Source organism: Neopelma chrysocephalum, unplaced genomic scaffold, assembly GCF_003984885.1.
Source record: "Neopelma chrysocephalum unplaced genomic scaffold, ASM398488v2 Primary Assembly neopelma1_23b, whole genome shotgun sequence".
Taxonomy (NCBI): domain Eukaryota; kingdom Metazoa; phylum Chordata; class Aves; order Passeriformes; family Pipridae; genus Neopelma; species Neopelma chrysocephalum.
The window spans coordinates 7,764,839-7,779,811 of NW_020897692.1; the positions used below are offsets into that span (position 1 = coordinate 7,764,839).

Sequence of the window (14,973 nt, forward strand, 5' to 3'; positions counted from 1 at the left end):
GTACCAGTATCCCTCACATTAAGTGCCTGAACAGAGACAAAGCAGCCTACACCAAGCTGCGTGGTTTCCAGGATGCAAGCTTGAGAGGGCTGGTCAAGTCCCTGGTTGTTTCTCAAGAAGAGGACATGGGAGTAATTCAGCATGTAAACTCTGAAGCTTTGCTGGCAAGTTTTCTACAGTTTGTGATAAAACAACAGGGAAGATATTAAATTATTAAAATTGTTTCACTGGTTTCAATCTATGTAGAGGAATCTCTGCATATTAGTATGACTTACCCAGGAAATTTGTTATTAAAGATTTCACTATTCAGTATTCTTTACAGGAAAATAATTTCACAGGAATCTCTGCACCAAAAAAGAACATTGTTCATTTGACTAGTGCACCAAAATCCTGTTATTAAACTTATTTTTCCTGGGAGGAACGACATAGAATCTTGAGGAGATAGTAGATGGATTTAAGATGGTTATTTAAACACTTAAGGACTTAAAACACGCCTGCCACAAAGAATCTACTCTGCTTTTATTCACGCGTCTTATTGAATGGCTAAGGGTAGGTGACAATTGAAGACTCCCTTACTTAAAACTCGCGATGACTGTGGTATTTAGGAGCACATTCCACTGCTCCAAACAGTCTGAGCTATCAGAGGCTTTGGATGCAATTTTCAACAGTGGTTCAGCCTGCTGTGAATGTAGAAGACGGCTCTTCCTTAAGACACACATGACAACGACACATGCTCACACTGGTCGGCACTGAGGCACTCAGCTGCTCTTTCTGCCTCTAAGACTTAGTTTTCATGCCCCTGTATTTAGGTACCTACCTTCAGGTTCCTAATTTTTAGAAGTCTTCCTCTAAAAATTTAACACAGTTACATTGTATATACACACTCCTTTCTCTCCCCTCCCCGTAGTCTAGGAGCGTTTAGATCTGAATGGATCATTCAAAACATAAAGGCTTTTTTTCATTTTATAGTGAACAGAGGCCACTAGATTATTACCTTCCTGGACATAATTTCTTTCTTTTCATCACCCAAACAGCCTACATTTAGAGCTGTCACTCACATCTCCTGTATTGCCATTTTGGAGCATGCATCAGAGCAGAACCTCCCTGGAACACTTTTCTTGCAATGATCACCATTCAGGGTGTAGTTTTCACAATTTTAGCTGAAATAGATGACCCTTCTCTAAAATGGTTTGTCTCCTCTTCATTTCTTTTGGAGCTTATTCTCATAGTTTGACTTTGTGTTCTGCGCTGACCTTCGTTTGATCAAGAGGGACACAGTTCAGAGCAGAGATCAACAAGACCAAAAGGAGAAGCAAGATGACTCCCTTCTCCCCATCCTAGTCTGGTCAATTGGTTTAGCAACCTTTCATTCTCTTTTTTGGAAATGAGCCAGACACCACTTTTGACTTAGTAAGGAGAAAGATCCTGTCATACTGTGCTTTAACTAACACACCTGTCTTTAAATATACATTGATAAAAGTTTCTCTTGCATGACTAACAGTTTAGTCAATTCAAGCATCATGCAGTTAGTTATCCCTCTAACACATTAGCTCAAGTCTCTTTCCCGCACCCCATTTTCTGCCATGTGAATATGTACCTATTTTTGCATCTTCTGTAAGTGATTCAAACTTCTTGTTTTACTTGCTTTAAAATCCACAATGACTAGATCTTCCTTGCCTCTTCTCACTGCATTTGAAATGCATTCCTTATTTCAAATAGGAGAAAATATTTCCAACAAGATCCTGTTTTCTATCTCCAGATGCAAATATAGATAGGATTGCCAGCCGGTACATTTAAATTAGAAACATTTGCAAGTTGGTGACAAAAACCAGACATTCCTCTTTGACCTCTACAAGCCCAATCATCAATAACAGAATCTATAAATCCCCTGGGAAGCCACAAAACACACAATACAAGTGCATTTCTCATGGTTAAATGCAGAAAGATATGCAAGCTGGGAGGAAGATTCTGCCATTTTAGAGGTTTAAGGCCATCATCTGCATCCTAGAGTGCTCTCCACTCCCTTCTGGGGCATCCAGCACCAGCTACTGGCAGATGCCAGATGCTCAGACTTAGCAGTCAACACAGACTCAACATTTTCTACACCTACTAGAATTTCTTACCTGTGTTGCCACAGCAACTCAGCATGTCCAGTTTGTGTGAAGACATTAGTCTGTTTCCATAGGAACTAAGCACCCAGGCCTGCCCTGAAACTTCAGCTGGCAAAACATGAAATTTGTCCAATAACAGGAAAATCAAAGAATGAAAGGCAGGTAGTTAACTAAAAGAATCTGTATTGCATATGACTGTGCAGCAAAACAACCAGGGAATATTCACTCTGGCCCATGACTAATTAAATTTGGACTCTGACTAGAGTGTTAAGCCACTGATCACACACTCCAAGACAGTCCTGTAAAAACATGAATTGAGGTTTTTTTCCTTCAGTGATTGGCAATTTTAATATTTATACCTGCTCAAGAAGTTGAAAGGATAGGGATACAGAGAATTTGGGTCTTTTTTCAATCTAAATTTCTCCAGACTAGCCTAGAAAATGACATAACCCCTCCTACAAGTAGATTTAAATATCTGTAGAAAGGAATAAAATGAAGCAGGATCATTCTTGCTGATGATTGTGTGAAAACAGTTATTTTAATAAGACCACTTAAAGTAATATCAGGAAAATCATAAAACTATTAATCCTTTAGGAGTGAATATATATATATTTAATAAAAATATACAGGACAAACCTGAAGACAGTTAAAAAAAATTAAAACCTACACCTGCTTTCACAGCACTTTGTAACTATTGTCACGGAAAGACTCCAAAGGATACAGCCAAAGGATGTAAAATGCAAAGGATTTTTCCAGACAGTTGGAAAAACCTCTACTTCAGTTCCAGTCAGATATTGTTGCATTACATCACCTGTGATCAAAGACCTAAATAGCGAGATAGGAGATTTAGGCAGTGAACTGGGCTTCAGATGTATAGCAAACATCTCAGCAGAAAGTCCACTTTGGAACTTGAAAAATAGTGCCCCTCCACTTAACTCCACTACAGATATCAAATTACTGCTCACAACTACTCTCTTGGATGTGATCTGGATTTCAATTGTTGCAAAAAGATACTTAAACAGGTATTTTCTCAATTGAAAAAATAGAATTCCATGCTAAAGGAGGTCCTCCTGAAGCAGTCTAGAAGGAATCCCCATAGAGATATCATCCTTGACAAAGTCAGAGCAATGAGGACTGTGGGTAGAATCAAAAATACTCTCCTTTTTCCACACCATGCAGCTGGAAGAACCACCTTACAGATCTATCTGCAAGAGAAGAATGAGAGATTGTAATTTAATGTGCAGATTTTGTGGGTGTAATTTCCACACATCTGTGTGGAGGGTTAAGGTTTTCATTTGGTTATGGTTGGTTGTTTTCAAAACAGCAAAATTAGGGTGCAACAGGCAGATTTATTTCCAAGATATTGACAATACACCTTGTGAGGGAGGAGATGAAACTTTATTTCAGCTGCATGCAGCATAAGCCACTGAAGAGGTTACCAATGCACTAAGTTTGTGACTGTGACAAGGTGGGTGTTGCACAGTTCTGTAACGCAGGAATTTTCCTAAAAAAGGGTTAGCATGATAAAAGATACACCTACATGTTTCCATGGTGGTTTCTGTGGCTTCTCCCAAATACCAATTTTGCTTAGGAAAAAAATGCACGTGAGGAGACAATGAACACTTCTTTTCTTGTCCCAGGGGGCTGGGTTATATATCTGTCTTTATGGATTAAAACCAGTTTTTCTCTGTATCGTTGCATCTATTGTAATTTATTTTTAGTAAATTGTAACTGACTTATAATGTCTCTAGAGTTGGGTTCATTTCTCCCACTGGTTTACTTTTAAACCAGCACAAGGTCCCTTCCAACCCAAGCCATTCTATGATTCTATGATCATCCCAAAAGAAAGTAAAAATGGTCACTCACTATTTAACATCTCACACCTCAGGATCATCAGCCTTTTTCTCTCCTCCTGTGTAATCGTGTCCTCACAGCACACTGGTGCAAGTGACTTCATGTTGATTCATGGATGATATCATGCAGGAATCTCCAGTTTGTTCCCTTAACCAGGCCAGATTTAGATATTCCATTTTTATTACAAACAGAAACACTTCTGAATTCAGTGCTTGCTAGTGACTGAAAATGAACAAATCAGAAGCTAACTACGAGTAGCAGTCATTCAAAAGTTTTCAAAGGTAAAACATTTGCATATTGAGACCTCTAAGGATGTATCTTTTGCATGTCAGTCATCTTTTGCTCTTCATCAGTAACATCAGCATCTCAGTATCACTTAGGTTTTGAGTAGGAATATTTTTAGGAAAAAATAAAAGTCAATCAGTGTTTTCTTTTTCCAGCATATCACTGATGCTTCTGCTCTGAGGAAGAGAAACCTGTTCAGAACTTTATAGTAGAAACATCCACAAATATGGCATTGCAAAATTATAACTGAAAACATTTAGATCCTTCTAGATGACTAAATTATGACAATACCATCTCTTCTGAAATAACATTGGTGTTTTGTGTCACTGAGACCCCACCAAACCCCCACGACGTGTAAATCAGGTTTAACCCCTTAAAAACAGTCCAGTTCAGCTGCAGTCATCAGCATCTTGCCATGGCTTTTTAATCTTCCCTTGGTCATAAAACTGGCAACTTGATCACAATCCAGTCACCAGAGACCCCAGTGGTGCTTCCTCAGCCCCTTCTGTGGGCACTGGGATTTGGGGAGTCTCTAATGCCATTTCAGTGCTGGGTACTGCTGAGGTACCACCTCAAATGCTGTGTCCAGTTCTGGGCCCTCACTGCAAGAGAGACCTTGAGGGGCTGCAGACCGTCCAGAGAAGGGAACAGAGCTGGGAAAGGGGCTGGAGCAGCTGAGTGAGCTGGGAGGGCTCAGCTTGGAGAAAAGGAGGCTCAGGGGGGACCTTCTCACTCTCTGCAACTCCCTGACAGGAAAGTGGAGCCAGGTGGGACTCAGGCTCTGCTCCCAGGGAACAAGGGACAGGATGAGAGGAAAACTGCCTCAAGTTGTCAGGTTGGATATTGGGAAAAGATCTTCACTGAAAGGGCTGTCAGGCATTGGAAGGGGCTGCCCAGGGAGGTGGTGGATTCCCTATCCCTGGAGGTGTCCAAGGAACGAGTGCTTGGGTTGGCTGAAAAGGTGGGCATTGGTCACAGGTTGGACTCAAAGATCTTGGACGTCTTTTCCAACCTTAATGATTCTGTGATTCTCTGAACTTGCTACCCTTAGGCAACGACTGACAACCAGAACTTCAAGTCCAATAAACATGGGGCACTGAAGCAATGACAGTTCAGTTTAGCATAGCCAGTCACTGTCAGATAGCTATTTAACATTTTTAAAGGGTTTCATTAAAACATTTTTCTTGAATGCTGAAGTATTAAAGCCACAGCTACAAGTCTGGCTGCTTAGGAGGAAGAAATACCCATTCAATACAACATGAAGACAAAGAGTACCGGATGTCATACAAAACAATGCCCACAGATATTACTGACAACATCTAGAAGGGGAAGAGCTGCTTTACTGCTTTTTTCTCCAAACTGCTATTAGACAGCAGATTATTTTCTCATGATAATACACTTTTAATAATGGAGTAAAAACCACACTGATTTAAATAAAATAACTTCATGTAATACTAGTGCAACCTGTCAAATATTTTTATATATTTCTATGGTCCTGACCCTGGTATCTGTGGGCTATAAGCTGTTTTTACCCTCAGAATGTCTGATGACAAGGGTTGCCCAATACCAGTGAGGTTACATGGGAAGTTTTGTGGGAGACCAAGACTCTGCGTCTCTGTTTTGAGTTCTCAGATGGTATAACAAGCTTGTGGAAACCTTTCTGTATGACATTATAAACTGAAAATACAAAAAAAATTACAGAAATGCATAAAGTAATGTAAAATTATTAATTTTTTATTATTTGATGTAAATTTTATATTTTACCAAAGGTACTTTTATTCTTTGTTTACAAAGCCAAAAATGTATCTGGATCACTTGCAAGTCAAATAGAGACATCAGATGAAAAAGAACATTTTTCAATGACCAGTTACCTGAGTTACAGTGCAATATTTAATTTCAGACAGTATTGCTCTTAAGACATTTTACAGTAAGAAATAATAAGCTTTATCAAGTCAAAACCTAAATCAGCGCTTTTCATAAATTCAAGAATTCTCATAAACCAACAACATGAAATATCTTATGTAATGTATAGTATAATTTTTTGCTTGCCTCTACAATAAATTAATACCCTGGATGACTTAAGTATTGCAAAAATATTTACAAAAAGAAGATAAAACACATTATAAATTTTTTTTCAAAGATATAATTCTTCCGAGAAACAGTTTGGTACCAAGAATGAAATTTCAAGTCTTACAAAATTGCTCCTCACTTATTTAAATTCATGAAGGTAAATAAATAACACTGAATTATACAAACAAACATTGATATCCTCATATGGGTTTATGCAGTAAAAGCATGTATCTCTTCTTGGGAGTATCCAAGATTCTTCAGATATCTGAAAGTCACAAATCAAGTTGGCAATATTAATATTTGGAACCCAAAACCCACCACAGACATAGATCAGCACCATCTTGTTTTCATTCAAATGTGCACCATGACCTTTACCCTCACAAATATATTTAGGAAACAATGCCCAGGAGCTCAGATATACTACATTAACTTTTTGGATCCTGAAAACAATTTCTAAAAATAAATACAGACATCATTTGAATTATCTCAGATTTCTCAAGAGGCAGCATTATTATTGGCCAATTCCACCCTCCATTAAATCCACCTTAACTTCACTAAGACTTCAGAAATGCAAGTGATGTCATATTGGTTCAATATTTTGAAGCTGGGCAAGAGAAAGTTAGCGGACGTTTTATCTCTAAATATGCATATAAAATAAAAGTATTAGGTACAGCCATAAACAAATGCATTAATTAAAAAAATTAAGCAAGAGAAATGTTTGTATAGAACAATTGTTTTGAACTTTACTTCCCTAACTTAATTTGTCAAGCTAACATCAACACAGAAAGCTTATTTCCTATTACTGCAACTTTTCTATGAACATCAAATTAAAAGCAGCATTTAAAACCTTGGGGAAAACCAGTCACTATGAAAGAGATGCTCTTAAAAAGTTTTGGACAACTTACTAGAACTCATGAAACTTACATATTTCTGATAGTTACTTAGCTACACACTAAATATAAACATATTCCTCAAGTATGATATCAGGTGATTTTTTTAAATTCCTTTTTTTTATAAATTCTTTTTTTTTGTTTACATCTTAAAACATTTTAAAAGTTTTCTTGCAAAGCAGAAAATGTAAAGCCATTTTTGAAAGTCTACCAAATCAGAAACACTACACCTAACTAGGTGATCAAATTTTTAAAAATTCTTAGCTTTCTAGTTCATCATTCAAAATACTCACTGTACTCCTTGTTCTGTAAAAGGTGTTGGACCACAGATGCAGATAAGCACTTTGGAGTCTTTTCTGCTTCTTTTCACAAACTCAGAGAGAAGAGATGAAGAAATCTTCCCCTGTTTACCCACCCAGTCCTTTGTTGGTTGTGAAAGAATGAATTGAACCTCAAACCTGGTAAGCAGAAGAATATTTCATAAATATTGCCTCTGATTAGAAATCTGCTACACCAAATGCTATTGATCAAGACATTGATGACTTTACATGGTGTCATTATGTGACACTATGATTACTTTCCTTTTCTGCTCAGCTCCCCACTGCAGTATCAGATCTAAGAGATATTTAAGTTGTTCCTATCGATCAAGTCAGTCAAATCACCTCTAATATTGCATATTTAATTATTTAACCAAATCTTTCAATGTTAAAAATTCCAGCTGCATATTTCATCTTTCAAAAAAAAGGTGAAAACCAACAACCAACCAAAAAAAACCCAAAACAACAACAACAATGACACCAGCTGGGACCAATTAAGATACTAAAGCACAGATTTTACTGTGAAAATGCCAGCACAATTTAATTAATGAGAAACTATTATAAGTGGTTTCAAAAACTCACTAACAGAATAGTAATTCAGTAAAAAAACAAGCACTTGTATATCTGAGGCTTTTACTGAAAGGGAGAAAGGGTTTTTACTGTAAATTTGCACAATGTCTAGACTATGGAGGTTTGAAAGTGCCAGACATCACAAGAATATGAAGTATTGATTTTTCACATCAGTGTTGTGAAGGAACAAGTGGTTTCAACCAAGAAACAATTCAACTAAGAATTAGGTAAGCATAAATAAAACATACTTTTATCATGTAAAATCCAAGCAGCGACAATTTATCTAATGATAACAGCAAGGAAACTGAAATTAAAAAGGTAATCTGATAATCCTGTGTTTCCTGACAAAACTATGGCCTGTTAAATTAAGTTGACATTACATGGGTACTAGTGCATTTTAATCCACAATTAAAATGTAATTGAGGGAAAAATGCAACAATTAGTAAGGAAAAATGAAAGTAACAAGCCCATTTAAACTTTGAATTTCTACATAAATATTTTCCCAACGGGTGACACCAAAAAGACTTTTCAAGACTTCTCTAAATTCAGAATGGGGTACACTATGCTCTATCACTTCTATGCCTCTTTTGCATATCTGTGTTTTCTATTGTTAAGGCTAAGGCAAATTTTCTTCACCATCTAAAAGCTTCTCAGTCTTAAAAAACCACTTCATCTAACATGAACTATCCAATAACCATCTACTAAACACTGTCCAATGAAATCCCTGGCTTCCTCTGGGAACCCACAGAACATAATGACATAACCTCTGCTATGCATCTGTGACCAATATAACTCCTTCCACTCCCTAAGTCTCATCATATCCTTAGCTAAGAACTAACGGAATCAGAATCTCTCCTTGTGCCAAAGCTGTACAGTTAGTCTAAGTCCCAAGACTTGTTCTCCTATAGACTAAGATGGTACAAGTTGTTCTCCATAAGACTTTTAAATACCTTTCATCTTTAAGAGCTAATTGCTCTAGTTTGTTTCTCCAAAGTATGTCATCTTCTGTTTTGTTGAAGAAGATCAGCTTCACTGTCCTTAAAAATAAAAAGAAAATTTAACTGCAGACTGTTTCTGTATTTGAAACATGTTAAACAATCAGAACTTATTGTATCATACAGAAACCTTTTACTTACATTTTTTATTTCTTTGGTTTTTTGCAACTCTTCAATACTCAAATCTTTTTGCCACTAACCCAATATAATTTCTTTCTTGTTGTAACTGAAAGTCTGTTGGACTAGTGGTCTTTCTCCTAAATGCCATAACCCTGCCTGCATTTGCACCCTCTAGTTCAGGAATTCCTGTCCTAAGAAAAATAAAGTCTCTTAAAGTTACTAAGACCTGTCTGAAATTACAATAAAACTTGTCAAGTTTTATCTAGTGGTTTCTCATTGTTTGAGCACTACAATTAATAGCTGGTATAGGAACTCTGTACACCTTCTTAATATTACACACACCAGCTTGTAGAGGTGAAACTGGAATTAAGAAGGTTATGTCAATATTAATTTGATAAAGATGAAATGTTAACCCAGAGAAGAAAATTAACTCCTAACTTCAAGAGCTAACTACAGCTCTATACCAGGTCATCTTACCCTACTTAGTTGATTTATAAAAACTATTTGCCTGGAAAGCTACTGTTTTACAAGTGTTATATTTGCCAGATAGTTCTCATAAAAATAAATGCTTTGTCATTAAGGTCAGTGCCATTAACTCTTCAGACTTTTATATTACAGTGGAGGTAAAACACAGACAAACTTTACAAAACAGAATTTACCATTTGATGAAGCCACAAGAACCTAACTTCTCCTTTATTGCTAATGACAGACTAATATCCTACGGACAACTGATGTAACCACAGAATCACAGACTATCCTGAGTGGGAAGGGACCCACAAGGATCATCGAGTCCAACCCTTAACCCTGCATAGGACCATCCCCAATAGTCACACCATGTGCCTCACAGTATCATCTAAATGCTTCTTGAACTCTGTCAGGCTTGGTGCTGTGACCACTTCCCCAGTACCCAACCACCTTGTGGGTGAAGAATCTTTTCCTAATATCCAACGTAAATCTTTCCTGATACAACTTCAGGTCATTCCCTTGGGTCCTGTCACTGGTCACCACAGAGAAGAGATCAGTGCCTGCCCCTCCTCTTCCCCTCACGAGGAAGTTGTAGACTGCAATGAGGTCTCCCCTCAGTCTCCTCTTCTCCAGGCTGAACAGACCAAGTGCCCTCAGCTGCTCCTCATACGGCTTCCCCTCAAGGCCCTTCCCCATCTTCACTGCCCTCCACTGGATGCTCTGTAAGAGCTTAATATCTTTCTTAGATTGGGGTGCCCAAAACCGCACACAATATTCAAGGTGAGGCTGTACCAACACATAAGACAGATGATGTACTGTTAAATGCAAGCAGTTCCTGAATTAATCCCAGAGGGCTTGCTTTTTCTACTCAGGCACAGCTCTGCACAGAGAGAGCACGTTGCTGTGCTGTCAGAATCAGTAAGTTTGGTGCCCTACTTGCAGGAAGCCAGAGTGCTGGGATGCATGCAGAACCACAAGGGTACCTGTCAGCTAAGCTTGCTGGTCTTGCACATCACACAGTCCTGCAATTCCAGTTCCACAACATGGCACTCCACTACCCAGTGTACCATTTACAAGCCAAGCTTGATTCTAAGAGACTAGTGCTAGACACAGTATGTTTACATGATCCTGCACAGGAACTATTAATTCCTATCACCTCCTGCTCTATACTTTGCAGAGAGCAATCTTTCACATATACTTTCACACATCTTTCACATATGCTAGGGCTTCTGCAGAGAGTTCATGACCTCCAGCTGTTCTTCAACTGCAGTTTAGAAGCCTATGTTCTGCCAGTTTGAAAAAACCACATTTTTCTGACTTCTAACCTTTTTCCCCCTTTGCAAGCACTTCAAGATACCAGGAAAACTCTTATAAGCTACATCAGATGCCAAAGAAAAGGGATCATCTTGTATTTGAGAAACATTTCATTTTCTGCCATCAAAATAGAAAAACTCATAAACATATAAAACACATATGTTGTATATAATACACATCACACACATGTGTATATAATACACATCACTTTGTTTATTGGGTACAAAGGTACAAATTGGTTATTTGAGACACCCATACTGATACTTCCCAGTGTAGACAAATATATCTGCTGCACTGCTGCTCAGTACTCGGCACTATCAAGAGAACAGAAAACCCAGCTAAAATGAAGAGACATGATCCTCACCAGCAAAGAAAAACTGGTTGAGAGAACGATGACAAAAGGTTAGATAACAAATTAGAAAGTTCATCAGCCCTTTGGAAGGAAATAGGGTGAATCTGGCATACTGGAAGCTACTTCAAGGGATGTAGATTTTAATAAAGTAAAAAAAACCGGTATGTGAGGTCCTATGGAAAGCTGTACAGAGAGGAGTCAGAGACCCTTACAGGATTTTAGGAAAAAGAGGAGGTAGAAAGTTACAAAATCACCTTCCAAACAAGAATGATGATGGAAGTGGGATACTATATTAAAAGTGAATATGAGGACAGAGTGGTAATTTAGGAATGAAAAGCTGGAGACAAGGGGAGATGCAACTATCAAGGAGAATCAATAATAGACTACAAGCATCCTATACTCGAGAAGAGCATTAGCCCTCCATCTAGTGTTTAGTGCCTTTTTAAAGAAATGTACCCATTAACTGATAACTGCAGTTATACACCACCAGTAAAAAAGGAGCAAAAAACCTCATCTTAAAAAGAAAGCGTAGAGGACCACTATTCTTTTTTAATTAATACTTTGGCCAAATACAATTTGGCCTGCAAGAGAGGAAACAAGTCATTATGACTTCATGCACAAAAGGATAATGCAGGTAAGAAGAGAACAAATTGGTTTTCCCGTTTACCGTAGGCAAGAAATAGCAGACTTAAAAGATAATAGGGAAACTTTGACTAGACAGTAAGAATGAAAATCCATTGATCCTAGCCCATTACATAACAGCAAATGCTGCTTAGGGAGGCTGCAGATTCTCCAGCACTCACACTGCAGCCCCGGAAGTTCAGCAGCACTTGCCCAGCACTCCAGATAGAGGCTGCTTTGGCACCCTCAGGTGACAAGTCAATCACTGCACAGATTATTTCTCAGCTTTCTGCAATTTGTGTTCCTGCAAGTGCAATCCAAGCTTAGGACAACAGTTACTTTGCTAAATAAGATAATTCTATGCAAATCGTATTTATGTTGTTTACATATACATGTATCTCATACATATAAACGTACATATATTAAAGACACTCTTGTAATATTTTCCCAAAAAAGAAAATGATAGTTTAAAGAGCACATATAAAGCCAAGAAACTAAATTGCCTAGAACAGCCAGAAAAACAAATGTTTAAGTGTCTGCATATAACCAGAACCTGTACCAGACCGAGTCATTCACCTAACAAGCCTCCACAGCAAGAAGGAAAAATTTGTTTACTTTGAATTGACTAGTAAAGGAAACAGATGCTGCTCCATCCTAAACTAACATTGAATTCCCATCAGAAATCATGCTGAAAAGTGTTAAAAATGTGCTTCCCAAGCATTTTGTTAGATGACAGATTTACCCTTTGGATTGGCAAGGCCAGCCAGCCACTTGCTATTTGCTACTGACAATACAGGACACTTTGGAAGAGCTAGACAGTAGACAATCTCTCTGTTCACAAAACAGGATTATACATCATTGCTGAAATATAAACAATATAAGCATAGTGTCTCGATTTAGGGTTTGTTTGTTTTTTTAAAAACAAATTTTGGCAGTGCACCTCCTCCTTTTTAGCTTTAGTATGAAGATTAGTGTCCAATTAATATCTCTATGCTGTTTCAAAAGCAGAAGTACTAGTTCTGGGGTTCCAAAGGACATAACAACCTGCTCCCTTACCAAGTAAAAGTAATGCTTTCTTCTGTAGATTTTACAAGCAGAGTATAGAATGCATATGCAATACACACCTTTCTATGCATTTGAATACACTTAATGCTCTGCTTATAGAAGTGGTACTTTTTTTGAAACTGGAGCTCATCCAGTAACAATGTGTTACTGTCGCTTAGCAGGTGAAAACAATATGTTAGCTATTCAAATATATCAGAGAGAGGTTATAAGTAAACAGTTTTAGCCATTCTCAGTCCAAAAAACAATACCTACATTGAAATATTTCAATACTAAAAACAGACACTCAAATGGAAAGCTAGTTAAAAAAAAATCCTCAAAGTTTTTACTCAGTGAGCTCATTTGCACCACAACTAAAATCCAAAATGCAGATCAGCCCATTATGTTGAGGGTAGCCAATAACCAAATATGTGCAAATTGCCTAAGCTTCTGACACTCTTCCCTTAAGCATGCCAGTTCTTGGCATAAGTTGAAAAAATTGCTTTCATACCATTTTATTTTGTTGGTTGTTTTATTAACACTGAGGCTTGCCCATTATGTTTCTTCCTTCTAACTTAGGTTAAATCATAAGAATCATACATACCTGAGACAACTAACTTCAGTCAGAGCAAAATTCAGCAGTTTAACCATTGGTGTGAAGCCTGTGCCTCCTGCCAATAAAATGAGATCTTCTGAAGCTTGAACTTGTGACTTCTTGAAGTTGCCTTCAGGGTTGCTGACAGAAACATAGTCTCCTTTATTTAAAAAAAAATGAAAAAAGAAAAAGGTAAACATTAATTAGATGAAAACAAGCTAATTAGTATTCCGATTTTTTAAAGGCCATTTCATATTGCCTTCATCTTTGTAGTATTAAGGTTCATTTCAGAAAGGTACTATACACTTCACATAAGAATCACTCTTGTTAAAAGAAGAGACATATAATTAAAAAGTTTTGTCTTGATGGATTTTACAAGATATGAGTACACAAACATTTGTGAAGTCAGTATTAAAAATCTGCCTCTGTATCTGAAATGAAAAAGGAAGTGCATTTTAAGTCCCGTAAAACAGATCTAGCTTTCTTTATGTGAAAGTACAAGAACTTGTTCTCAGAGCATCTGACATCAAAGTGATCAACTCTAATGTGTGATATAGTTCACACAGATCAGTCAGGAGAGCTTTATGTAATGGACAACTCCTAGTTACAGTGAGGATAAGCCTGCACATTTAGGGAATGGAAAGCAAGGTTTAAAACAAGTTGTAAGTATGTCCCAACGTATAAGTAGGTAAATGATAAGACAGTGAATCTTTAAAGATAAGGCAAACACAAAAAAACCCAACCTATACTTACCAATTTGTAGGTGGTCAAGTGCCTGTGTGAACAGCCCACACGAATAAATTTTAATCATTAAATATATATGCACACCATCATGGTGAGACGCTTCTTGGAAATCCAATGGCAAAAAAGGCAATACAGGTGTGTATGGTTTTACTGCCTCTGTCCCTAGAGAGTAGACCGAAAGATAGCTGAAATAATATGAAAAGCACTTTACATCCAGCTACTACAAACAAATACCAAAATAAACAATGAGTAAATAAATAATCTGTATATCCCATAAAAATAACACATATGCTTTTATGCAAGTATATTACTTTCCACTGCACCAGAATTGGAAGCCTTCTACTCCCAATTAAAAATTTCAGGTCACTGCACAATATGTTATTTCTGTGCTATCTAGCAATTCAGACCACTGGATTAAAAGATCTTGAGTCATCCCCAAAGAACATGAAAATCTAAACAATTTCATTTATTTTCAATTATTTCAAGAATTTGATTTTTTGTAAATTTAAACAGCAGAGTTTTAGTACTGCATAGTTATATTTTCTTGCAGTATCATTTCAAAAATCCATTGTATAATGATAGAAAGAAAGATCTCAAGAGTTGGACACCAGCAAAGAATTAGGCAGGGA

General features: G+C 37.3%; 1 protein-coding gene across 5 annotated transcripts in view; it reads right to left on the reverse strand.

Moving 5' to 3' along the window:
• Positions 1–5,963: 5,963 nt before the first annotated feature.
• The window catches only part of LOC113973719 (cytochrome b5 reductase 4), a 36,003-nt gene continuing 26,993 nt past the window's right edge, over positions 5,964–14,973 (reverse strand). For all 5 annotated transcript variants that reach the window (XM_027696208.1, XM_027696188.1, XM_027696217.1 and 2 more), the window contains 5 exons: positions 14,354–14,506; positions 13,610–13,760; positions 9,048–9,134; positions 7,504–7,668; positions 5,964–6,585 (listed from right to left, as the gene is read on the reverse strand). In XM_027696208.1, the coding sequence (XP_027552009.1) occupies positions 6,531–6,585; positions 7,504–7,668; positions 9,048–9,134; positions 13,610–13,760; positions 14,354–14,506 (611 nt within the window). In that variant the 3' untranslated portion in view covers positions 5,964–6,530. The remainder of the gene's footprint in view (positions 6,586–7,503; positions 7,669–9,047; positions 9,135–13,609; positions 13,761–14,353; positions 14,507–14,973) is intronic.